We start from the raw sequence: 27,963 nt of genomic DNA on the forward strand, positions 1-27,963 counted from the left end.
AGAGGCGTGTCCCGCCCCCAGGACTCGGCCAAGTGTCTCGGAGCGGTTGTCACTGCACTCGTCACTTGGCTGCGGTCGCCGCGCCGCGCGGACATGGCGCCACTGCTGCGCCTTCCCAGCCGCACGTGAGTACCCTTTTTTTTTTTTAACGTGGGGAAATCCTCATGGATACCTTCTTGCCACGGGGAGGCAATAAGGTTATGTCAGACTTCAACCGACTAAAACCCCACGGTGTTCCGACTTGCCGCCTGATGACTGGCCACGGGAACATTTCATAAACTACCGCAACCCAGCCAGCGCACGTGAGTACCCTGCCTTAATTACTATATTTTTTTTTTTAATTCGACTGCCGTTTGGGGGTTATTTTTCTGAATGTGTGTTTGTCTCAGTCGATTTATTGACTAATGTTACCGTAATAAGAAGTAAGGCAACTTTTTATACAATGTGTTATAAAATATCTTGTGAAATTATGTATTTTCATTTGTAAATAATGAAAACGCCAAATAAATTATATTTCCATTTTAAGGAAATATCAATAATAAATAGCTATATATATAAAAAAAGTCGTGTTAGTTACTCCACTTATAACTCAAGAACGGCTGAACCGATTTAGCTGAAAATGGCAGGGAGGTAGTTTAGAGCCAGGAGAAGGACATAGGATACTTTTTTTTTTTGTAGGGTAGGGGTAGGGTAGAGGTAGTTGAAAGTTTATATCGAGTTTCACGCGGACGAAGTCGCGGGCGTCCGCTAGTAATTAATAAGTACAAAATGCAATGATTCTTGAGACGGCGCGTATTGTGTAAAGGTTCCTCACTCTAGATCCCTGACCACTGGTTGCTTGGGCACTCAATTGTCCCGCAGCGGGGGGTTTGAATTTTTTATATATATATATATTTTGTTTGTTTTATATTTTGTATTTTATTAACATTGTTTAAAATTTAAAACTGTACAAAAATATAAATGAGAAACTAATAAATAATAAAGCTGAAATATAAATAATACAACTGAGTAAAAATACAAAAAATAAATAATTACAAAAAATATAAGATTTCAGTTTTCGTTTTGAGAAGTGGAAACCTAATAACGTAACCAATAAAGAATCGTTTGTTATCTACTCATATTCAGCTCACTGCTGAACTCAAGTCTCCTCTCAGAATTAAAGGGTTTTTGCTAATAGTCCACCACGCTGGCCCAATGCGCATTGGAAGACTTCACACACGCAGAGAATTAAGAAAATTCTCTGGTGTGCAGATTTTCCCACTATGTTTTACTTCACCGTTTGAGACACGTGATATTTAATCTCTTAAAATGCACACAATTTAACCCCACACCCTCCGGAATCGGAGGCACAGGTCCACTGGGCTATCTCGGCTCTCCAATAAAGAATAAAACCAATAAAGAATAAAGTCAATTGATTATAAATAAAAATTAATAAGCGAGGGATTAGGTTTGAATCCGGTCCGGGGGCATCCACCTCCAACTTTTTCAGTTATGTTCATTTAAAGAAATTAAAGATCACGTGTCTCAAACGGCAAAGAAAAACATCAGAAACCTGCATATAGCTGAGAATTTTCTTAATTTTCTAAGAGTGCAAACTCTGACAATCCGAATTGGGCCAGCGTTGTGAACTATTAGTCTAACCCCTCTTTATTTGAGGGGAGACTCGTGCTCAACAGTGAGCTAAATTTGGGTTGATAATGATGATGATAGTGATTCTGCATTGGAGCAGCGTGGTGCGGTGGGTCCAAGCTCCATATTCCGTTTTCTAAAAAGCTCAAAGAGGGTTGGCTCTTTATAATGGCCATCAAAATAGGCCGATAGTAATGATAATTAATTAGGCATATGATGTAAAAGATTACTTTGACGATAAAAAACTTGGGAGTATAAAATGTTATCTACTTATTGTATGATATCCACCAGTAAGCACCGGATGACAAATCTTAATTTCGTATATATTATGTCAACTAGCATACGTCAAAGATAGTAAACTAGCCTGCTGCCTGCTGTTTCTTCTATGATAAAGGCGTGTTTGAAACCCTTCAAATACTACCATTAGGTACTACTCAATATTAATGTTAATATTATTATAGATGATTCAAAACGAACTTTATGATTTCAATCAATAAAATATTAAAATATATTTTATATTTTTTGACTTTGACTTTGAGTTATTGAAGCTTGAAATGTTTCACAGCCAGTTTAGATCAGTTTTATAAGTATGAGTGGGCGTATAGGGCATATTACTATTATTTCTACGTAGACGGTATTTTTTTAAATATAAATTTAATTTTTACTTGGACAGTCAATAAATTCCAAAATGATTTAAATAGTGATACCGCGAAAAAAAAGGCTCATTCGTCTCGTCATGACGTATAAAACAATGAGCAAAAATTTCATACCCACACTATAGGCTAGTTGACACTCACGACACCATTTGAGACACGTGATATTTTTTTTTTATTGCACACAACTGAAAAGTTGGAGGTGCATGCCCCGGGCCGGATTTGAACCCACACCCTCATATCCACTGGGCTATCAATGCTTACCAGTGTGAGAGTTCAGTAGGGGCTGCAGAAATTCAGTAGTCTACTGGCGGCAAATTTGGCATGAGTATGAACATTAAAAATATAACAAAGTTGTAAAATAAAATCTTAAAAATATATTTTTTTAAGGGTGAATTTTATTTACTCGTTTAACTAATAGTTTTCGAAAGATATAAGGAGTCTTCTACCATTCGATTCTTCTTCTTCTTCGATTTAGGGATCCCAATTGTAGTTTATGGAGGAGCATTAAAACTGAATGTCCCGCAAGTCTTGATTTATCTGACCGTACAGAATCATGCACAGGTTACCAATTTTCGCGGACTCCGATTTTCCCTTTCATCGAAGAACTCGTTCCAAAACGAAGCAAACATAAACTAAATTCAGAAAAAAAGCAAAAGAGAATTGAAAACTTTTTGCTTTATTAGTATTACAGATATCTGAACTGTGCCAGTATAGGATACCTTACCTTATCTTATCAGCCGATAGACGTCCACTGTTGGACATGGTTCTCTTACATGGACCTCCAAACACAACGGTCTCGAGCCGCCAGTATCCAGCGGCTCCCTGCAATCCGCTTGATATCCTCGGTCCACCTAGTGGGAGGTCGACTAATACTGCGCTTTCCGGTGCGAGGTGTTTCGTAGAAACCGAAAGAGGAGTGGATTTTCATCCTCCTCCTAACACGTAAGCCCGCTTCCTTCTTAGATAGCATCATAATATCTATTAGATCAGGTGATATTGTAGTCAAGGGCTAAGATGATATCCTCACTCCTTTCGGTTTGTACATGACTTCGTACCGGAACGCTAAATCGCTTGTACGTCTTTGTCGGCAGGGTGGTAACTAGCCTCGGCCGAAGCCTTCCAGCCAAAACAAAGGGTTTCGTTTTCCCTTATTTTCGCCATACCTGTTCGTCCGTTTTTCCGCGATTTAGCGCAGAGACTATTTCTACTAGAAAGCAGTAAATTAGCATGAGTCTGTACATTAAAATGTGAACAAAGTCGTACAATAAAATCCTAAAATATTTTTTTTTAGGATGATTGAAAGATATCAAGGGTCTTCTGTCCTTTTTGTTCTTCCTTCATTTTTAGGATTCCGAACGTACGTAGTGCAAAAACGGAACCCTTATATTCTCACTCGCGCACAATGTCTGTCTATTTTCTCCGAATATACCAAACCAATCCAATTGAAATTTGATACACATATCAATTGGTGTGACCCAAAACAGGGATGTATCGCGAATAGGTAAAATTTATGGGGCATATATGGGGGGTAAGTTCCATCTTAACCCCCCCCCCCCCCCAATAAATGTCCCCCCATAAATGCGTTGAAAAAAAATCTTTTACGAACTTCATTGAAATGAAATCAAATGAAATCAAATGAAAGCTCTTGTTATGAGGATTTTAAATATATTTTTTTTGTAATTTTGAAATAAGTAGTTTTCAAGTTATCCAAGAAAATAGACCATTTTATATAGTATCGCAGACCTTTTCTCCGTAAATATCAAACCTAAAATTTTGTAAAAACATACAGAAGTTAGCTTTCTACTTGAAGATTTCCGGAGAACTTTGAAACTCTAAATTTTTTTAACTAACGTGGTAAATCATTAATATTGTACCAACTTGCATATAATAAACCTAATCATTAAAACTAAAAATAAGTTTTGTTAAATACTATTTTACTAATATAAAAAAAATAAGGTTTAGATAAATATTTAACGAAACAAATAAGTCCAGAAGAAACGAAGAAAAATATATAATTATAAATTAGAACTTACAATTTCAGGTCAGTTTTCAAAAACATGATAGATTGACAACGTTCAGAACCCTCGTCACGCGAGTTCAACTCGCACTTGTCTGGTTTTCGATTTAGGGATCTGTTTGTAAAATATTAAGCTTTTATTAAGAGTCAATAAGTGTCCCCACCTTCTACCGGCTAAACGTTTGTTTATGGATAAGTTAACAAAAGTAAAAAAACTCGAGAGTAGGATATATAATGAAATTACAAGGAAAACTATAACAGCTAAGTAGCATTGATGTTTAAAGAGTTATAGTCGACCAACTTAAAAAACGTAATTGGAAATCGAAAATTGCATACTAATTCCGTTGTTAACTAAAAAGATAAAGTTGTCAGTAAGGTAACTCACAGTATGGTAAAATTAAAAAGCTGAAAATTGGTATGGATATGTACATATTAATTACTTTTATGAAGTGGTAAAAAGAAAATTAAAAAAAAAAGAAATCCCTACATGCAAAGTGACGATGAATTTTTTACGGTCTATCATGGGGTATTGTTATCGGTATTTTTGTGCATTAGATAAGGTATTAAAGTGCTAACTTAATCTACGGAACACTATACTGCGCGTTGCCCGACACACACTTTTCGGGTTTTTTAATTTGCACTGACTATTTTTCCGCCAATCGATTATCGATGCTTAAATTTTCTAACATACAAATGAAAAATATCTCATTGGAACTTATTCTTCTTAAAGAACAATTTTAAAAACTTATGTAAATCGTCCTGAACAGAAAATACAAAAATACATAGTCGTCCACGAATACAAATATTGGTCAGTACGCTTTAATGCAAAATGATGAAGTTTGCAACTCGATTTATGAAGCCGGGCGCAGCAATTTCAGCTGTGACAGATTATTGGAATCCAATTTAGCGTTGCGAGGCTGTTGTGATGACATAGTGTTTTTCGCGTGAAATCATTGCATTGCCCGTGACAGCCTACTCTGGCAACGGGCACGAATTGAATAGGGTTGACACTGAGGTAGTTAAATCGTTGGAAGACTAGTTATGGTTTTAAACTGTCGCGTTTCACATTCAAATAGTCTACGTAGTGATGACGTATGTCACGTCAAACTTGGCACTAAACCTTTTATATGAAGTCTCGTCTTCTTATAGATACTACACTACATTGGTGCTTACCGTGTGTACTTTGTGGGTACCGTGTATGTGTAAGGGCTTCTATAGATTCAAGCTTTAAGGGGTCAACATTATGCCTGAGGGTTCTAGGGCTTAATGCCGTGTTCGCTGGGATATAATGATATCGTGGAATTGAGTAAAGGTAATAAAAAAATTAAAAACAACGCGCTGGTTTTCTATTTAATTTACAGATATTTAGACCGTTGTAAGCCTTTACTCACACAAGAAAAATAAATGTAATTAAAAGAGGAAAGTAAAAAATCAATTCGAAAATTATATTATTTAAAAATCCAACCCTTTAGGCGGACAGCGGTGGCACTGTTTGGTATGCCGATTTTCACAACGCTTAAGCACAGCATTTTATGCGATTCAAAATCGCTGGAACGCATCGCCGTAGAGCTATTCTGTAACGATGTTTTTACAACTCACTAGTGCGAGCTTTGAATTTACCTCAGTAGTAGGTATCGTGTTGGACAGAAAGATATCTCTTTATATCCCCTTCCAACATTCCCATTCACTCAGATATATTAAATACCTTTGATTTATCTCCTAACATACCACTATCATCCAAGCATACTTTAAACGAACTTAACTACTGATTTTTTTGTAGAACAATCTAAAATAATACAAATTTGCGTTACATATCGGATGAGAGACAACCCTATTCATTCATTGAACAGCTTGGTCAGCCAAGAGCTGTTCAGAGCGAGGCGCGATATAACATTTGTCACTCCATCCGCCATGTTGGCAATGGAGTGGCTCTACACCGGGGTTATTTCTGGTGTGTTAATTAAACCCCATTGTAAAGGTCAAGTGTATGATCCTTTTAAAACGTTTTGTTAGTAGGTTGATTCCAGTAGTAGATAATTACGCGATTTTAATTAATTTTGGCATTCTGTTTTTTAATATTTGCGTGTCGTTTTCTAATCTTTAAAAATGTAACAAAGACGATAGAAGATGATTATATTGAAAAATATCTGCATTTAGATAAAAAAAAAGAAAATGACTCGTTGGCCCACTGGTTAGCCTGTGTGACTTCGAATAACGAAGTCTAGAGTCGGGCAATAAAATAATGAGCTAAGAAGAAATCTAAGATATTTTCAGTAAAGTCTTAGTCTGGATTGAGGAAATGAGTTTGTTACATTACGGTTTCTCCGGACCTCAGAGAGTACGTTGATACGTCAGTCCCTGTCATTATCACTAACATTGGTGATAGTGGTCGTAAACATTTTTTGTATTCTCTACAAGTTAACCCTTGACCACAATCTCACCAGATTCAATCCCCGTTCGTTGCATTGTTGACTCTATTATTATCACCTACTCGTACTTGTATTATATTATAGATTAAAAAAACATTTGTAAATCTTTCTGTCTGTGTAGTTGGTGGCGGCAACCAGACAAGTAGCGGGATGTCTCTGAAGACCCCGACGCCGGGCGGCGGCGAGCGCGAGACATGGGGGAAGAAGGTGGACTTCCTGCTCTCCGTCATCGGCTTCGCCGTCGACCTCGCCAACGTGTGGCGCTTCCCCTACCTCTGCTACAAGAATGGAGGGGGTAAGTAACCCGACAAGTAGCGGGATGTCGCTGAAGACCCCGACGCCGGGCGGCGGCGAGCGCGAGACATGAGGGAAGAGGGTGGATTTCCTGCTCTCCGTCATCGGCTTCGCCGTCAACCTCGCCAACGAGTGGTTCTCCTACGTCTGCTACAAAAATGGAGGGGTAAGTTTAGTTTTTCTAACAGTGGGTAGGTAATGTTTTAGCAACCCAGAACAGCACTCTGTATTGCTGAAACCCAACCTAACCCAACGTTTCAATTTCTTAGAAAAAACAATCAATATATGCATAAGTGAAGTGGAGGTTGACCAAGAGTGTTTTAGGGATTAATTAGATTTTCTCCCCAACGGACTCTATCATAAGTTTTGTTAAGGTTGCGTTCGCCTTACTAAAGCATGACATGACTTGATTTAGGAGCAGGACCTACTGACGGACGATGGACTATATTTGACCCTAATAAGGACTTTAGCCATACCTACTAATGCAAGTTATTTGATAAAAATTGCCATTTTGAAAAAATGCGAAGCCACAGTTTAAATTGACTGTGTCAGAGATACAGATGGACACGCAAGTCCTAAAGTTCCGTTTTTGGAATTCCACAAGGAATCCTTTTTTTTTTTTATTCTTTACAAGTTAGCCCTTGACTACAATCTCACCTGATGGTAAGTGATGATGCAGTCTAAGATGGAAGCGGGCTAACTTGTTAGGAGGAGGATGAAAATCCACACCTCTTTCGGTTTCTACTCGGCATCGTACCGGAACGCTAAATCGCTTGCGGAACGCAAAATCCTTATAGTTTCGCCATGTCTATCTGTCTGTCCGTCCATCCGTCCGTGGTTAAGCGCAGAGACTATTACTGATTAGCATGAGTATGTACATTAAAATGTGAACAAAGTCGTAAAACAAAATCTTGAAAAATTTTTTTTAGGGTACATAAAAAGTGGGATCAATTTTTTATCTTCTATCCCATGCTGTAGGGTATCATTATCGGTATTTTGTGCATTACATAGGGGATTTAAATACTAACTTTTTTTTTCCTTTCAAACCGTAAAAAATAAAAATGTAATTTGTCGTAAATCTCACATGTAATACTACTATTTGAGTTTGTTAATAGAAAAAATCAAGGACTAGAAACAAAGGAAAGCAATTCGTTACGCAATTTCATAAATTATACCTATCACATAAAACTTCCAAATTTCCAAGCACCACCCAAGTATAAGTTACCCAAAAAGGTTCTCTGATAAAAGCTCTAATAAACCTTCCGTTCGGGTATTGTTAAGGCAGGTTATAGGTATGTAACAATCTCCTTCTATATTCACTTATCCCCGTGTTATTACGTTATCCCGACTAAGCCAGCGTGTAAGAGGCGCGGCGAGGTGATGAAACGCCGCCGTGAATGCTAAGTGCCTCTTGCCGCCTCTTGCCACCACTTACGACCTCTTGCGACCTCTAGCCGCGCTAATTGTCGGCGTATTTCCGACCTACGACGTAGCTATTCACCTGCCTGCTATTATGTTCGCTGTATTGCGATGTAGATTTGCTCCTGTTAGGTTTCAATGATTCAGATTCAGGTTTAGACTTTTATATTACAAATAACAAGTTCCATCGATACTCCATTCGAAAATTCAGCCCTTCTTTTCAATTATTTATAAAATGTGAATATCCTGAAATACATTATTTTAATGTTCAAATTTTCAGGGAAAATACTTTTATAAAAAAATTCTATGCTTTTCCTCTCCTTAGAGTTGAAATTTTCAAAAATCCTTCCATAACTAGTGAGAATGTGATATAGCACAACTGCACAAGATATCGCATTATTAAGCTAAACAAATTAAACAAGACGGAGGTCCTGGGTTCGATCCCCGGCTGGGCTGATTGAGGTTTTCTTAATTGGTCCAGGTCTGCTGGTGGGAGGCTTCGGCCGTGACTAGTTACCACCCAACCTGCAAAGACGTACCGCCAAGCGATTTAGCGTTCCAGTACGATGTCGTGTAGAAACCAAAAAGGGTGTGGATTTTATCCTATTCCTAATATAATAGCCCGCTTGCATATTAGATTGCATCATCACTTATAATCAGGTGATATTTTAGTCAGGAGCTAACTTGTGAAGAATAAAAAAAAAAGTATGCCTCTCTGTATCATGTAGGTACTTATATTATCATAGTGTTTAAACTTATTAAGAGATATAATCCTTAATTTAGGTAATTTTTTTGTGCCAAAACAGTATGAAATTCTCACAAACTAAATCTTACAATGCACATTGCACCGTAAGTACTTACACTCGTAGTATACCTACCTCAATAGACCCGCAGTGCATGTCTAATTGCACCCACACTCAGTGGAGGACCCTCGAACGTAACAGCCTATAAAGGCCTTCAAACTGGCTGACATGCTAATTGAATTGTGGATTGTAGAGCGTTAGGACTGATGGAATTTGAATCTTGTATAAAAATCAGACAAAATTATTTAAAACTAGTAGACCCGGTCAAGCTTCGCTTTGACTTATGTGCACTTCTTCTCTATCCCTACTCTACACTACTCTACCCCTACCATACCCTACCCCATGACTCTTAAACGTTTTTATAGGAAATAGAAAAGGGTTGTTTTTTATGGTTTTCCCAGCAATTATTCTGATTTTTCTCACCTTTTAAACCTTCCCTATACCTCCACGAACATTTGAAGACCAAAATAAGATAAATCCGTTCAGCCGTTCTCGAGTTTTAGCGAGACTAACGAACAGCAATTCATTTTTATATATATAGATTATATTGTGATAGAAAAATCATAAACTAAGTCAAGGTCACTTTACAATTGATAGATTTCTTAATGACAAAGATGCTTGTAGTCAGGTTTGATAGTTTTTACTTTTTTCCTTCACAGAAATTGTAAACGAAAAAAATCTTTGTAAATAATGTGTATGTTTTTTAAAATAAGCTGTTGTTTATACTGTTGATTTTCTCTTCATCTCTTTTCTAGCAGATTCAGTCTTCCAAGCCAACGGTAGAATCATTAGGCTCCCCAAACAGACAAACTTTACTAATAAATTAATTTTGCTGATACCAAGTGTCGTTGTCTAAGAAAAAAATATAAAGTTTATACCGCCACGACAGTACAGGCAAATAAACAGACAATTTTGACTATTCAAAAGTGCTTTGTTGGTTGGCATTAATACCTACATTATTTTAAGAGCGCCAGTTCATAATGGTAAAATAAAATAGGCGTGATAAATGACGTCACAAAGAAAAGCAAACCAAGTGCTGTTCTACACAGACGGAAATGGGCAGCCCAACTTGTTCACAGCGCACCCGCGACCGGATGTTGGCAGGAAACCGACCAAATGAGCTCTGCTCCTCTGATCTCTATGTGCACGTACTACTGTAATAATGCTTATATAAATATATAGGTAGGTACTAGCGGACGCCCGTGACTTCGTCTGCTCTAAAATCAATGTAAAATCCCTATTTCTTTTTTTCTTTTTTTATTTTAGTGTCCTAAAGTACCCTATGTTTTGCTACTAGGTCCCATTTTACATTATACCAAAATTCTTGATCGATTCAGCCGTTTAGGCGTGAAAAGATAACAGACAGACAAATTTACTTTCGCATTTATAATAATATTAGTATAGATTAGAACATTTTGATATACGAAAAAATTTAACAAAGTAGGTAATTCCTTCTCCAATACATGTCCTTAATTAATTCTAAGGGTAGGCTCTGCATTTTTGCACCTATGAAGTGTACAGCACTGGATATGTAGGTACAATTGACTTAGGAAATGCCTTTTTATCAGGTATAACTAACTATATTTTATAATAAGCTAGAAAGAAATAAGTATACTTACAAAAAAACAAAACCTTGATTTTTTTTTTCGGCACAGTTACAAATCGATCGGTAGGTATCGTGAGACTTGATCTCGTCATCCCCAACTCACAATCTCATAACGAGGCACATAAACAGTAAGTCACTAAGAAACGTTAACCATTTGAAGTTAGAAGCTACAACAATAGTGAAATGCCTACCAAAGTAACAAAGTTCGTACAACACTAATTATATCCTCCACTTTGTACGAGTCAAGTCTTTGGCGTCCAAGAGTCAGTAATTGACAATCAAAAAGCGCCCTTTATGCGACGTCATGAGAAACTTCGTTAGCTACTCGACGTGCAGGAAAATTAGTAACGCTGTAATGGGGGTAATAAGGTAATGGAGGGGGAGGTCATCTGAGCCCGATCGCCCCCTTTGATCTAATTAAATATCAATTCTGCGTAGCAATGTTATCTTTTGAAGTGTGCAAAGGGTCACCGGCGGAAATTTGTTTAAGCGCTAGAACGCGTTTATGAACCGGACGGCTAGGCTACGACAGTTAATTCAATTTCGGATAGTTATTACTGGACGCTTTGATGGCGTGATTTCCTCGGTTATGGTAGTTCCGACCAATTTATGGGGAATTCAAAGTTCAGACACGCGTCTGATTTGTTTATTATATATACACCATGAAATAAAAAGACATTAGCATTTTACCCTGCCAAAATTTTTGGACATTTATTATAGGTACTTGGACTTCCACGAAGAAGCGGAGAAAACTTAAGTAGTAGGTATTGAAAGTAGAAATGCAGATGATTGATTGATTGATTGAGCAAGTATTCTTGCCGTCATTCCTTGTGGGGATAATTTGTATAATTATTAGGATAAGTTAGCTTAAGTTCCATATTGTATTCTTTCTCGATAATATAGTATTGTGTCCCAAATACAAAATAATAAATTAATTAATTAGTAGTGTATGTAGTACAAGTTTTCAATATCAAACTAGAGTCATAGTAGCATCCGTATTTGCTATCTCAGACAGCTACAGAAAATTAAAGCCAGCTCGTTTGAATTTAACACCGAACGAACGTGGAAGAACTTCAAGTTATTCTGTACATACTTCTAACTGTTTTACGCAGCATAATACTGGAATGGCTAAATCGCTTAATGGTTTGCCGCTAGGGTGGAAACTAGCTTCAGTCGAAGCCTTCCACTAGAGCAGGCCTGAATCAATTTTACTGTTTACCCATGAATTATATGAGTCAGCACCACTCAATAAAGATGCACAGTCAAATGTTCTAAGATCAATCAGGGTTTGTTTATCACTGAAACCCATCAAATTACCTAACATATAACCAGACCAGGGTGAAGGGACTGTCAATTAAGTCAAGTAAATAAATTAAAGGCCATGATTTCACAAGATTTTTCACAAGACACAAGAAGCATTTTTAGACGATTTCAAGATGTATTGTCGTTGAAAGTTCTCATCTATAGAGATGCCTAGTTGATTCAATGGTTGGATTGTGGCTGTATGGATATTCGAAAGTGGTTCCGCAGTACTCAAAGTGTCACCGTGACAGAACCGTACCGTGACGGTGCTGTGACGTGCCGTGACGGATGGCAGGGGTCACGCTCGCACATGACGAAGTGCTCCACAATCAATTACGGGCCCAAATTACAGGATACAGATTGCATATACGTCATAGCGGGTCACTGCGTGCTGACAGTTTGCTTTTAAAGACTATGATCGACGGGTTAATTACTTCGCGATACATAATACTGCCACGGCTGTAATTGATAGAAGCAAGAATTCCTCGTTTGCGGAAGCTCATTTTAGTAACTTCAGGAGATATTGACTTCACAATTGAGATAGTACTCAACGTCTGAAGATGCTTCGGTTTCGGAATGACTAGTAAATATTTAGAGGGTTTTTGTCGGGCCATATAATAGGTATACTTTGGTTTTTTTTGGGTGCAAAGAAGCAAAAGAAGCAAGAAGCAAAAGAAACCAACTTTTAGGTGTTCATTGCCATACAAGTGCGGACCCAAAAAATATTCTGGAGACAATCGGCTAAGTGCGAGTCGCTTATGATCATAGATTTACGATTCGGTACAAGTACATTATAATTCTATGCTTATGATCGATATATTAGTGCTATCCTACAAAGGAGATGATGACATAACGTTGGACTATTTGAACAAAAATTTTTACTCTGTGGTAATAAATGTAAATATCTATAAGTATAATAAGCAACAAGTATTCAAATTTTTCTTTGTTATAATAATATTACGTTTTCTAAAGAACCTTTTTCTACTTCTATAATCGTGATAGTTGGTATTAATAAAATATTTTCATTGGTTTTTAGAGGTTTCATAAAAAGATTCATTGCTCTGAAAATAATGTCGTATTTTAACTGAGCGGTTTCACGTTTCATTCAATATGGAACGCGGGAGGGTAGAGATTTATTTTATCGCCGAACGCAACAGGTCGGGGGATCAAAGTATCTTGAGGGTGAAGACATTAAAGGTCAAGAGCAGTGAGGGGATTTTAAGACAAAATTAAGCAAAAAAAGGCATTTTCTAAAAGCTACGTTATTTAAACATTAATATTCATCATCATCATTATCAATCGGCGCACTGCTGAGCTCTATAAGTCTCCTCTCAGAATGGGAGAAGTTAGACCAATTCACCATGCTGGCCCAATGCGGATTGGTAGACTTCACACATGCAGAGAATTCAGAAAATTCTCTGGATTCGAACCTAACCCCCCGAATCGGTGGCAGAGGTCAAATCCACTGGGCTAATCAGGACCAGATGATAAATATTTTCTACTTATTTATCGAAAATAAAAATGTGTGAATATTATGCAATGTATGTAATAATGTAAAAAGACTCTGAACACATAAAACTAACTATTAATATTTTATTATTGTATTTGACTTCTGTTCAAAGAAAAAGCAATACCATAAAATATAACTTAAAAGTTGACGGATATTTACTGAAAATTATTAACAAACTATTAATTAATTTCATTTGGGGTGATAATTCATACTTGTTAAAACAATCACACTTACCTACTTCATGTTTTAGTGGAAGTAGGTATTATTCTCATTAATATAACCTGAAAGATGAGCCAAGCCTTCGATGGTCGAAGGCTTCGACGCGTACCTATATAGATAATTTACTTATCAGTTTTTATAATTCTTAAATCATTTGCATTGCCTACCACTTTCTATTTATCGTATAATTTACGTTCTCTCTAACAATTAGTTTCTTTCGCTACAATAAGTATAGTCCTTTCTCAAGGTCCAAATATCAAAATAGGTAGTGGTAGTAAGTGAGACAGACTGACAAACACAGTAACTTTCACATGTACTAAGTATCAATAAGAACGAAGGAAGATATAGTTTTTGATTTTATTAAAAATATATAAGAACTAAACTGCTCGCGAAACGTTCAGTTCTAGATTTACGAGTCTCAAACGAATTCTGGACTTAGGATAATGAAATCGTCGTGGGCCATTCCCTGCGGGGCGCGGATGATTGGGTATTACGGGATTTACAGCGGAAAAGTCTGGCGTTCAATCATACTCGGGACCTTAGGGCGATCGGAATTCGGAAATGTGTTTATTATAAGTAATGTTGAATTTAAATCGACGATGACACTATATTGTATAAACCCTGAAAACTCAAGGCACATTTAGATAGAGAAAGTTCCTCGTCGCGAAGATATAATTTTTATCAAGAGAATATAAAATTCTTTCCTTGTCATATGACAGTCACTCGAAAGAGATCAACTAAAGATACTGGCATATAGGTCAACGAGTCGCAAAGTCCAAAGAGCGAATGGATTTTGGTGTCCCAAGGTGCTTGAATGGTGTCGATATATGATGCAAATAAGTTACGATCGGCACATAGTTCGAAAAGCCGATGGCCGTTGGGGTCCCAAGGTGCTGGAATGGCGACCCCGCACTAGAAAGCGCAGTGTTGGTCGATCCCCCACCAGGTGGACTGACGACGCGAGTAGCTGGTATTCGTTGGATGCGGGCGGCTCAGTATCGTGATGTTTGGAAGTCCCTACAAAAGTCCTGCAGTGGACGTCCATCAGCTGACAATATGATGATGATGATGAAGTGACGCATCTGATCCTAATCTACCGACTTATATCTAGGTATAGTCTCACTCGCCTCTTAGCAGAGTAGTTAGAGGCGGCAGCGTAAAAGTTGAATAAAGAGATCATCAAAGAGAGAATACAATAAAGATTTATATTACTTAATGTTGCACCCTAAAGATCACATTACACATTACAAATAAATAAATCTGGAAAACTCCAAAGTAGGTAACTCAAGGAGTACGATAGGTAGATTATGATTGATGATGAACTTTACGTTCGCGGTAAATTGGTGCTGATAGGCTTATTAGGTACTAACTACTAAACGCGTCTTATGCGGAAGATCCTCATTTAGCAATTGTTTCTAATCTCTAGTTCAGTTTTACGCACTATTTGAGGCGAAACATTTTCTAAACTTGACAAATAACGCACATTAGAGTATTAACAATATTAACTCTTGCAGTACAATTATAATTTGATAAAGCTCTTCGCTCCTATTTTATATTAATAGTTAAACAATTAATTATTAAATTACGAATTATTTTTATGTGCTCTAAAAATCAAAAGTAAAAATTCCATTCAATATTTGGTTTTTAGCTATAATTATGGATTTAAGAAACTTTTCTTCTTTTTCTTTAAAATTTCCACAGTTAAATTCCATAGCATTGTCTCGAGTTTCATAAAAGCTTGTTCTAAGTAAATGCGAGACTTAAAAGGCCAATTACCACACAATTTGCGTCGCCCTCCGTCCTTCGTCGATATGAAATTATTGCCTTGAGAATTGCGATCTGAGATTGCTCCCCCCCGAATGAAATAGAGTGAAAAATGTCTTCACTTTAAGAGGATTAGCAGGCCAATTGAGACAATGCTGAGCTTAAGGATTTATATTTAATTCTTTAGAGCTTTGAGATATTTCATTATGTATTTTATGTATTTTAGTACTACTTGCAGATTTTATTTGCGTATAGATTAGTTTACTTTCTTTTTTGAAACGCATAGGAGTGCCTAAGCACTAAGCAGTCAGTAGTAATGAGAAGTAAGTACCAAGTTATGGCTTAGTTAGGAACTTCCTCACTTATTATATGTATATGACCGTCTCAAACTTCTGAAGTTGGTCGAAGCTTTTCGCTGGATTGATTGAGACGATTATCGGAACAATAGGTAATGGTTGACTTGACATAATGACCGATAGTGCATTCCTGGCAACACAAACACAAGCTACAAAGCGTCTTTGCCGACGAAGATGAGGTACCTGATTTTTATCGTCACCTGGATGTAGGCTCGATCCACACTCACCGGGGTGTCAGGTCTGATAAACTCAGGCGTCCTGAACCCTCTAGGCTGAGAGATCTCAGAGGAGACGCCCTTAGAGGGTTGTTCCGCCTATATCTTCTTCTGCTTCAGCCTTCGACCTCAATCATGCTATGCTTCTGCGCTCGCTCCGGTGACGCTGTTGAAGTCCCACTAAGGAACCTACAGAATTTACACTTTCAGAAACCCTAAAAATAAAAATATTACGGTTGACTTTTGCCTCTGATTCTGGAGGATATGGGTTCAAATTCGGTCCGGGGCACGCACCTGCAACTTTTCAGTTGTGTGCATTTTAAGAAATTATATATCACGTGTCTCAAACGGTGAAGGAAAAACATTGTGAGGACCAGCATACCAGAGAATTTTCCAAATACTCTGCCAATCCGCATTGGGCCAGCGTGGTGGACTATTGGCCTAACCCCTCTCATTCTGAGAGGAGACTCGAGCTCAGGTCGAGGTCGAATATGGGTTGATAATGATGACGATGATGATGATGATGATGATGATGATGGTGATGATGATGATGATGGAAGGTGAATAAAGATTAATTTACACTGTACCAAAGTTCTTAAACATTTGTCTGGGTTGTAGGGGCTTTCCTGGTGCCATACTGCATCATGTTGGTGGTGGGCGGTATACCGCTGTTCTACATGGAGCTGGCGCTGGGGCAGTTCCATCGCAAGGGCGCCATTACCTGCTGGGGGAGGCTGGTGCCGTTATTTAAAGGTGAGTTGTTGCAGATACTAGGTATCGTCAGTGACGTGAACAAGGATTTTATCTAGGGCATTACACGTGCGAATTTTCTAAATAGAATATTCCTTCTCGCAATCATTACCTAGTTTAACGGCCCACAATGGGGCCAAGCTTTCCGCTAATACAAGTAGGATAGGGGATATGGAGCTGACATAATAACAGGCAGGATTATGGAGATAATGATAAAACCTAGCAGATGTTATTGATCGGGACAAGGTAAGGCAAGGCGTTATAACGCCACCAATTTTCCAACTCCGGACTGAGAATGTTACTGAAAATATAACCTATCCTTCTCCCAATACAGTAATCTAATGATTCCACAGGCAAGCAGTTTATTTTTACATCACTGGAGTGCATGCCACAACTTTGTTTATTACCATTGTGAAAGTTGAGCACAAAACGATAAATAAAATTAAAATAAATTATAACTAATACTTAAAAATACTTATCATAATTTGCCGCCCTTGGTAGAGTAGCCATCACGCATCATTCCCGTTGAATTGCCATTGAAATTGTTTGCGCGAGAAAGCTGCCTGCCCGAGGGTCGACTGTTGCCTCCCTGAGGCGTTTACTAATCTCCTTGTGGAGAGTCTGGGCGCTCCTGCCCCACATCTCGACGCCAAACGGGACGAATTAGTATTTCTTGTTTCAGATAAATGGTCAAATAAATTATTTGTTTCATAAGTTGTGCCTTAGGTAAAAGGTTTGATCCCGCCCGCTAGACTATTGTCCTAACAGTCTTTAAGACAACGAGTAACGGCAGTAGGGGAATGAAAATATTGGTCATATTTAAAAGATTTGGCAAATATTGTTGGCCAAACTTCTGCTAATGAGATTTTTTTGAAAGAAAGTAAAGCTTAATATTTTATAACCAAGACTCGAACCGTAACCGATGCCGCTAAGGTTAACCCCTGGACCTACGAGACAGTTATACCCTCTAGGATACATAATACAGAATAGACATAAACTTAAGACATACGTATGGAATTTATGACCACTTAATGCAGTCACGTACTCAACAGTGGTCTCGCAAACGATCAATGTCTTGCAATCTTGAGTTATAGCACTTTTCTTTTTAAACTTACTGGAAGCCGTCTGTAATCTAGTGGTAAGTACGTTGGAACCCTTTTACTGTGAGGGCGTTAAATGGTACTACTTATTCTAGTTTGGTACTTATGATTTTTCTAAAAAGAGTAAGTATTTGGGTACGAATGCTCATAGAATATGATAAAGTGTTTTCTGTCGAAAAGCGGTTAGAACAAATCGCTTTCTGTGGACATTCCCTTTACATCAATAAGCTGTTTTTTTCTAAGAGAATTTATATTTTACGTGCGTACATTTATATGGTTAGAAACTGTTTATACTGCCACATTGCTCCAGTAATTAAGTTATATTGATGTGGATCACGAGGCTCTGGGATCAAGGATCGGGCTGAAAATATAAGCTTCTTTTCTTCAGAAACTAAGATATGAAAATATGCCCATGGGAGGCCACATTTGTGTTGTGTGAACCGAGTATTGTAGCCGACTTTAAGGTGTATAAAAGGTGTTATATTTAACCCATGTTTATGTCCGTGATTTTCGTAAAAACTGATCCAATTTGTATGGTTTTTCCTGTTATTTAAATACATTATTTCATGTTTTAGTATATAATTTGAAGAAAACGTGTTTCCTTAAAAAAAATTACCTATATTCTATTAAATGAATTACAATCCCTTATTGACCTTCTCTATAATTGTTCCAAGAATAAAATAAAGATCATATCATTCACGACGCTCCCGAGGGTTGCACTTAACACATAATTGACACCACTTCTCGCCCCCCTAAGTGCTCCATACGCTTTCAAAGGACTCTGCAGATTTGCGCGGCTGGCTTATGGTCGGTGATTTCATTTCACTTGTCACGTCCCGCTAGAGTGGCTCCTGCGATATGATTTTAGAAGAATAAAATTGGTAATGGACTGGAATGGAAGCTTTCCCGGCCACATATTTTCTATAAGAAGGGTTGGGTGTAGTATTTTATGGGTGACCTTTTTAGCTGTTTTATGTTTATTGTTCTTCGAGCTAATCGTAATAAAAGTTGATGAATATGACATCAGCTTTAAAAACTATGGAAAGGCAACCTACATTCAAATCTGTATCTTTCTTTAGTTAGGATAAAGAAATGTTTAAAGTATTTTTGTATAATTTTAATGGTATATATTTTTCATAGATACGCATGTAATAATATTTCCTTTATTCGTTAAGAATTAAAAGTGGTGTACTTATGACAATAGTAGAACAGGCGTTAAATCGTCTCCATAATCATGGAGCTATTACTTATTAAGGCTTCGGACAATATAAAATACTTAAGCATTTTTGATAGACTATAGGTACCTAATACCTGTAAGTATATTTTTTGTTCCATATATATACCCGATTTTTTTATCGTCTTGTTACTTAGGGATCGGGTACGCGGTGGTGCTGATAGCATTTTATGTTGACTTCTACTACAACGTGATCATCGCTTGGGCTCTTCGGTTCTTCTTCGCTTCCTTCACTACCATGCTGCCGTGGACGAACTGTAACAATGATTGGAACACCGAAGCTTGCCAACCGGTAAGAAAAACATATGTATATTTTAACTTTAGGACGTTTCGATGCACTTGATACTTGTGCAGTGGATAGGTTACAGATATTCTAGGTTCCATTCCTATTTATATTATATTACCTAAATTGACTAAGAATTTGGTCAGACTTCGATCGTAACTAGTTATTATCCTACCATTATAGACTATTCCATCAAGTATAGTGCTGCAGTACGATGCGGTAGGAAGGATAAATCTGATCATTTAGGTAGTATCATCGCTTGGGATCGCACTCAAGCGTTAAGCTGACGGTGATTAAAACAGTAAAAAGTTATGGCTAACCTTATGTGAGTTATAATAGTCAGAGATTCATTGATATTCATTTGCGTCACTTGAAAAAACAAACGTTTAAAAATAATTTATAAGTAGCCCATTTTTAGATTATTATTAGGTTATTTATATAGGTATAGTTTAGATGTACTATAGAATAGTTTTAGGGTTGGCTCAGTAGATCAACTGCTATAGTACAGGTATAATGTTGATACACTAGATCAACTGTTACAGTACAGGTAATGTTGTTATAGTTCGAAGCTAACTGGACGTCGGTAAACGCAAACAAATCAACACGCCACAACTCGTCTGTAGCCAACACCCCCGCACAAACACAATTCACATCTGCTGCTTCCGAATACTTTAAGTAAGTCACGCACACATCATATTTTATACCACATGTATAATATTTAATACTATACATTTTATTGCTGAATTTTGTCTTGTGAAATCTTTACGCCTTTGTGTAAGTATGTATGCCAGTTATTATCTTCTCTCCTCTTCGTATTCTAGCCTGCAAAGATTTTAATCTTAGATAAATAAACAATCTTCAATCCAAAGTTTCAATGTTGATTTTATTTTGCTTTGATGTCAGTGTTTTTGTTCTATTCATGAAGATAGCTTGGTGATAATAAATTTGGAAAAGAATTACTCTAGTAACATAAGTGACTTTGGCAACAACCTTTAATTTAGACGATCAGTCAATAAAAAAATAAAGACTGATTTTAAAATTAATCTACAAACTTAAGTTAACGTAACTTGATTTTTTGTGTAACTTAAGATTGTGTGGTGTATTTCAAAGTATTTTTTCATGTTTCAGCCGCGCAATTCTAGAACTTCATAGGAGCGAAGGGTTGCATGATTTGGGCGCCATCAAATGGGATATGGCTCTTTGTCTGTTCACGGTCTACATCATTTGCTATTTCTCGCTATGGAAGGGAATTAGCACGTCTGGGAAAGTACGTACGAGTATAAACGTGGTAAAATTTTAACAAATGTCAAATTTAACGAAATAATTAGGTATACTGCTTTCTCTATCTTCTTCTTGAACCGATTCTGAAGAATTTTTTTTTAATATTTATTAAATAACTCAGTAGAGTTTTCCGAATTTTCCAAAAGTTTTATAAGTTTATTGCTTCTAATTCTTTCGAGAAATATTATAAATGTCTTTATTTATTGTAGGTCGTCTGGTTCACCGCTCTGTTTCCTTACGCTGTTCTTCTAATCCTTTTGGTGCGTGGTATCACATTACCCGGCTCTGCTACTGGAATTGAATACTACCTGAGTCCTAATTTCGAAGCTATTTCACAACCGCAGGTAAATAATTTTTTTAAATTCATAAATTTTGACGTTCCACAAAAATAGCTTTTGAAACATTCACTGTGCTTGAAGAAAATTTAGTACGTATATAACATTTTAGATTTTTTCTAGGTGTGGGTCGATGCAGCAACGCAAGTCTTTTTTTCATTAGGACCAGGATTCGGCGTTCTTTTGGCTTACGCTTCGTATAATAAATACCACAACAACGTTTACAAGTACGTAAAGTATGAATTAAAAATTTAGTAGTAATATCCTAATTACTAGGCTTTCATTTCAACATTAATTTTTACGGGTTCATTAGGTAATCATCAAAAGCTACAACGAATAAATCTACATGAAGTGAATTGAATGAATGAAATTGTTTCAAACAATAGTGTTTATTCTTCATCCTTTTTGCATTTATTTTTCCATTTATTAGCTTACATTCACGAATGATCTTTTCAGAGACGCCATTTTAACCAGTGTCATCAATTCCTGCACATCTTTCGTGGCGGGTTTCGTCATCTTCAGTGTTCTCGGCTACATGGCGCACGCCTCTGGCAGAGATGTTCAAGATGTGGCTACGGAAGGTCCAGGACTAGTGTTTATTGTGTACCCAGCTGCGATCGCCACGATGCCAGGTTCTACTTTTTGGGCGTTGATATTCTTCATGATGCTACTGACTTTGGGCTTGGACAGTTCTGTGAGTTGGTTGTTTTTAAACCATAATTAACTAAGTCGATATTTACAATTTACATCATCATTATAATTTTTATAAGCTGGTGGACAAACAATGATGGACATAGGACTTTTAAATACCACGATCTTAAACCCTTTAATGTCATTTAGTAAGATGTCAAAAAATATTATGCTTGCCAATGTGGATCGCCATTCCAGCTTTGCTACTTTGGTTCATTAGAGAATTTGGTTTATCTCCGTTGCTACTTGTGTTCATTAGAGAATTTGGTTTATCTGCACATGCTAATTTGATTACTCCAACCATAGCCAGCTCCACGCTGATTGCCTTTGATCCTTCTCATGAGGCTCATTTAGATAGAGTTATAGTTAACAATTATTTAGGTAATCTTTAAAGAGATGCTCAATTCTGTATTTATGTGTTTCAGTTTGGCGGTTCAGAAGCAATAATAACGGCACTCAGCGACGAATTCCCTCCGATAGGGCGGCACCGCGAGTTTTTTGTTGCATGTCTCTTCACTTTGTACTTCATCGTCGGGCTTGCGTCGTGCACCACTGGCGGCTTCTACTTCTTCCAACTGTTGGACAGATACGCAGCAGGGTATTCTATACTTGTGGCAGTGTTTTTCGAGGCAATCGCGGTTTCCTGGATTTATGGTAAGCATGTAATATTATTTTACTTATAACAGACAGAACTCATTCTACTTATACCTATTATTTAGACAATTACTAGGACGGATTCAAAGAATTAAAAAAAAAAATGGTTTCTTTAATTTCCCAAAGAGAAATTGAGATTGCTTGCATTGGGTTTATGTCACGCTGAAATGAAACTTTTTAACTTCTTTTTTCAAGGTAAGAAGATAAGGTAAGAATACCATGTACATTTACATTTTGGGAGGACATAACCGCAGCAATCGGTAGCAATCGGTAGCAGCTTAGTATTTTGCAGGCAATATCTATTTCTGTAGTTAAGTTATGTTTAGGCGTAAATATTTAATGAATCAGTTATCTTTGTATAGGTACGGAAAGATTCTGCGAAGACATCAAGGACATGATCGGCTTCCGACCTGGCCTGTACTGGAGGATCTGCTGGCGATTTGTTGCTCCTGCCTTTCTCCTCTTCATCATCGCCTACGGTCTATTGGACTACGAGCCTTTGCAATACGAAGACTACGTGTATCCTGGTTGGGCTAACGCTCTGGGCTGGCTCATCGCTGGGTCTAGTGTCATCTGTATACCGACGGTTGCTATTTACAAGATTATCACTACGAAGGGAACCTTCTTTGAGGTATAGGATTTGATTCTATTGAAAATTATTCTTAAATATTTCATTTGTTCTATTATAAATTAGCAGCAGCTAAGCAGTATGAAATCGATCATTGACATATCACCATAGTATTCTGAAATAAAAAAACCATTATAATTATTTTGATTAGTTATCATTAGTTTAATTATTTCGTCACTTTTCCTACAGAAACTACGTCTACGATCCTTGCATTTATATCTTGTTTGCTTCTTTCATTCTCATCAATCCTTTTATACAAGTTCATGAGTTTAGAGTACTCTTAACCTGGCCTTTAATGAAAATGGCCAGGATTTGGTCCAGTAACGTTCGCTTTGGTCTTCCCCTTCCAAAATTTCCTCATCTTACGAATCTCTTTTGTTAGTCTCTAAATAATCCATTTCAAACATTTTTATATATTTTTTTAATTAATAAAATTATTTCAATTTTTGTTTTCCAGCGTCTCCATATCCTGACAACGCCATACGCTGACACGCACAGTACAGTCCACAACGGGATGGTAGTGTCGGAGAGCGGGGGGGTGAGGTTGGCGTCTGCGGTGACGACGCCGGGGACGCCGCCCGCCCCCACCGCCCCTGCCGCTCCGCACGGACAGCCTGCGCTTGTGTGAGCGACGCTCTCCTTTGACGTCTATTACGTGTAATCATAGAGGGAGTATCTCTATGTATACTCCCTCTACGCGTGTAATAGACGTACGCTCGGGACAATTGTACGAGTATAGCGCCTTAAGACGACTAGCACAGTACAGTCCACAAAAGAAGGTGGGATGTTGAAGAAGGTGGGATGTTGGCGTCTGCCGTAATGACGCCCGCCCCCGTCGCCCTCCTGCCTGCGCTTGTGTGGGCGACGATCTTCTTTGACATCTTTTACGTGTAATGCCGCAGCCAGACACTATCCGAGTAGCGTAGGAAGTAGCGAGGGAAATAGGCAGGGAAGTTTAGGCCAGATTTCTCGTCCTGCCGCATTTCATGCCGCTCAAATGTGTGGACAAACAGGGCAATATCGCGGCAGTACGAGCATTGTGTGGTTGCGGCTTAATAGACGAACGCTCGGAACAATTGTACGAGTGTCAATGTGTAAATAATTAGTAATAGTCCGACTAGAAAAGTAAAAATACCTTGACATTTTGCGGAAAACGAAGAAACTATTTTCTTCTACTAGAATACAGGTTATATTTTAGGCCAGGCTATGCATACAACGAAATAAAAAAAAACCTGGCTTGGGGCGACACAAGTATTTTTAGCCGTCTTTTTAGCATATCTACCTACTTAGTATGCTAATTGACGAAGAAATATTTTTTTTAAATGGCGAGGATTTTTATTTTTCTGGTCAGGCTACACAAAAGAAATGCTCGACAGTGAATAATAGTATTCTGAGTTAAATAATTAGTTTTGTAGAGCGTTAACGACAAAACAGTGGTATGAGCCATGTAAGAATTATACTGTTTTTACCAGTGGACATGAATTGTAATAATATGATTTTTAATAAACAATAATGACGTTTTTATATTATACAAATTCTCTGTCTCTATAAAGCTCATTAATATACTAATAAATTTTGTAATTATTAATATCATAACATTCACTGTCGGGGTCTATCCATTCGCGGCCGGCGTCTTTGGACGATATAAAAAAAACATACTAATCGCGAGGATACGATTTATTTTGACATAAGACAATTTGTCTTTAGCATAAGAAATATAGTATAAATCTGTAGAACATGATGCATGCAAGGCTTATCTGTCACGATTCATAGAGAGAACTCGTCAAAGTGTTAGCGAATGTTAAAAATTAAGCGTAAAAATTCGAGTTATTATTACTTTTCGGCATTTTTAATGAATGCCGTGTCTTAGGAAATAAGTAAAGTCATAACCGTAGGTAAGCTCGATTTTGACAGTTAACATCGAGTCTGCTGATTGAGTATTAATTTCAACTGTAAAAATTAAAGCTGTTGATTTTGAGTAGGTATGAATAAATACTCATAGAAGTTAATTAATAGTGTTTCCTTGTAGAGCATTAAGTAAATGTTTCTGAATTATTCAAATAATATATTCATCGTGTATAAAAAGTAGAAAAACTTTGCTATTTAACGACGCTTTCAAAAGCTATTAGTTCCGAGTAGTTTTAGATATAAGTATACCTACTTAATACAATACCTAATGAAAGTTATCGTTACTTACATGGTTATGATAATTAAACATAATATTATAATAATTAATTATCTCAGTATTTATATTCATATTTAATAAGCACTGGAAAAAAATGGATAATAATTAACCACTTTTTATTTCTTTTTTCAGCTTTCAGAAAGTATTTACTTAGGAATTTACATAAATGTACCTAATCACAAAAATACTCTTAATACGAGATTTTTTTTAATTAAAGTAAATATCTACTACATATTTAGTAAATAATATTTCTTATCTAAGTCCTATAAATCTTGTTAGTAATCTATTTAATTATTTATATTATGGTAAAATTTAAGAATAAACATCAGAGCCTTTATGGTTTATTTAATAAAATTTTTAATAGTTCACAAAACTAATAAATAAATATTATACATTTTCTGATAATAGGGATAAAAATTATTAAAAATATTAACTAGATAAATTGTGACGCATTTTAAATGTTTGCAATTGTATACTTTTTAAATTATTTCCTTCATATTTTAGAATTAGTTAAGTAAGTTTGTAAATTTCGTATTTCAGCAAACCGTCGTTGTTTAAGTAGATAATATTATAGTTACGCCTAATAATAATAACTTTGCATGCACAAGTCAAAATAGACTTGAGAATAAAGGCCGAAAATTGAATTTCTACACCTGGTTTAATAAAATTCGTATAAGTTTAAGTACAATTTTGTAGTACATACCAGAAACTTCAAAAACTTGGTCTTGTATTTTTAAATAAGTTTTTTTTGACTGTGCTTATGCAAGGTGTTGGCGATTGGCCAAAGCGCAAAAGGTTGAAGCTGGAACAATTAGTCTAATTTATGAGACGCTACACAGAATCCTGAACAATATAATATTGTTATGAATTTTTGTCTTATTCGTAGATGTAGTTTACCGTAATTATTTTGATCCTATAACTAAATATAATTTTTATACAACTAACACTCGTCTACATTTCTTATTATATGTCGTTAAAATGCGGTAAGTGTATCGAATGCTTTAGATCTGTAGTTATGTAGACTATAGATGTTAGTCGTCACTATGATATACATATTATATAATAATTATTACTCATTATTAAAAATTGGTTTCAATTTTACAAATATGTATGTACCTACCTAGTTGAAAATATTCCGTATAACACGAACATTACGATGGAACGGTAATATTATTTAAAAAAATATTATCTAAGTTGCAGAAGTATATTTCAATGTACCTGTTGAAAATTGTAATGTGTGTGACTACGGAATTAGTCTAAGACTACTTGACAAAATAAATATTCAAATATCTAATACTTTCTAAATAATGTTTAAAACGTCGATAGAATCGACAATTTTGTTTTCAAGAAAATGCTGTGTAGATAATAGAAAAGTAGAAAATAAGTTAGGATGTTTAATCGGTGTAAAAATAATAAAGTTCATATACCCACATAAGAAATAATAGTTAAATTTATTTACACATAAATAAATTTAAAAGCTAATAGTTAAGTCCAAATATTAATAATGAATTTTCGATATTTATAAAATATAACGAATGCATTTATCCATAATAGCATTTAACAATGTAATATTATCAATTTATAAGTATACTTATATGTACTCTTTTAATCTCTAAATGTTGTGACTGTTTAAAAATTACATTAGTGTATAAGTGTGTTTTAGGTGCTCCATTTTTTAAAAACATTTTTTGTTTTGATTTTCAAGTAATAAGTTTGTTACTATCCATCACTCCGGTATGGGCAATACGGATTGATGAATTGTACACATTTAAAATGACTTATAATTAAAATTTTAGACACCAGAGAAATATAATTATATAAATATGGATGGTTAATGGTTTACACGACAATCTTACTTAAACTATAATATCATTACTGCTAAGTGATTACTACGGATACTAATATCTTTTTTCATTAGTAGCAATTCTTGTTCTTAGAATTATTCGTAGTTAATTGCGCACGACATTCGAGAAATTCAACTAAAGTTTAATTTTATATTTCATTACTTATATCTCTTAATAATAATAATTATTATAATAATTAATAATAATAGTTTGTTACATACAAATAGCTTGCTTTGTTAAGATAATCTGTCAAAAATAATATTATTTTATCAACTGTCAAATTTAAAGCTAATTACTAAATCGAATGTCAAAACCAAGGCTACGATTGTGTGTTGCGCAATTAAAATTAAAGTTAGATAAACTAGAATCCAGTATGAAGATGGTGTAGTATTGTTGTAACTCTATGCTTAATCTAGATAATTCAAAAATATTTTATTGTAACTTTCTCTTTGCAATAATGAATGTATTTTGCTTATTAATTAATATGACATATATCCGATATTCGTAGCTGTTATAATGTTAACAGATCAATAGTCATACCAGCCATTATGACTATTGATTTATAGAATAAAATTTATACGTAACATAAATTGTGTTTTAATTAAAGCGTTATCCATATTTAAGAATGGGATCAAATTACATCCAACAGCACCCATTTCAAAATTTACTACACATTGTAGAAGACATTTAAACCAAAATTTGTGCAAATGTTTATACAAATTACAATACAGTTTAAACTTAATCTTCTTTACGCAAGTAC

The 27,963-nt window shown here is 36.1% G+C and overlaps 1 protein-coding gene across 1 annotated transcript; it reads left to right on the forward strand.

Annotated features, from left to right (window-relative positions):
• LOC112043523 (sodium-dependent dopamine transporter) lies at positions 1-27,789 on the forward strand. Its single transcript, XM_024078989.2, has 12 exons — positions 1-125; positions 6,853-7,026; positions 16,838-16,972; positions 19,441-19,595; positions 20,149-20,261; positions 20,715-20,853; positions 21,077-21,211; positions 21,326-21,429; positions 21,659-21,896; positions 22,318-22,546; positions 22,909-23,177; positions 23,632-27,789. The coding sequence occupies exons 2-12, from the start codon at positions 6,882-6,884 to the stop codon at positions 23,800-23,802; spliced, it is 1,833 nt and encodes a 610-aa protein (XP_023934757.1). The 5' UTR covers positions 1-125; positions 6,853-6,881; the 3' UTR covers positions 23,803-27,789.
• Positions 27,790-27,963: the final 174 nt, after the last annotated feature.

This window comes from Bicyclus anynana, chromosome 5 (genome assembly GCF_947172395.1).
Source record: "Bicyclus anynana chromosome 5, ilBicAnyn1.1, whole genome shotgun sequence".
Classification (NCBI taxonomy): Eukaryota; Metazoa; Arthropoda; class Insecta; order Lepidoptera; family Nymphalidae; genus Bicyclus; species Bicyclus anynana.

What these genes read in the sequence shown, in the direction of transcription:
- LOC112043523 (XM_024078989.2), top strand. Translation starts at nt 6,882, where the DNA reads ATGTCTCTGAAGACCCCGACGCCGGGCGGCGGCGAGCGCGAGACATGG. An exon ending in GCTGCTTCCGAATACTTTAA is followed by an intron (nt 20,262 to 20,714) that starts GTAAGTCACGCA and finishes TTCATGTTTCAG; the next exon opens with CCGCGCAATTCTAGAACTTC. An exon ending in GAATTAGCACGTCTGGGAAA is followed by an intron (nt 20,854 to 21,076) that starts GTACGTACGAGT and finishes TATTTATTGTAG; the next exon opens with GTCGTCTGGTTCACCGCTCT.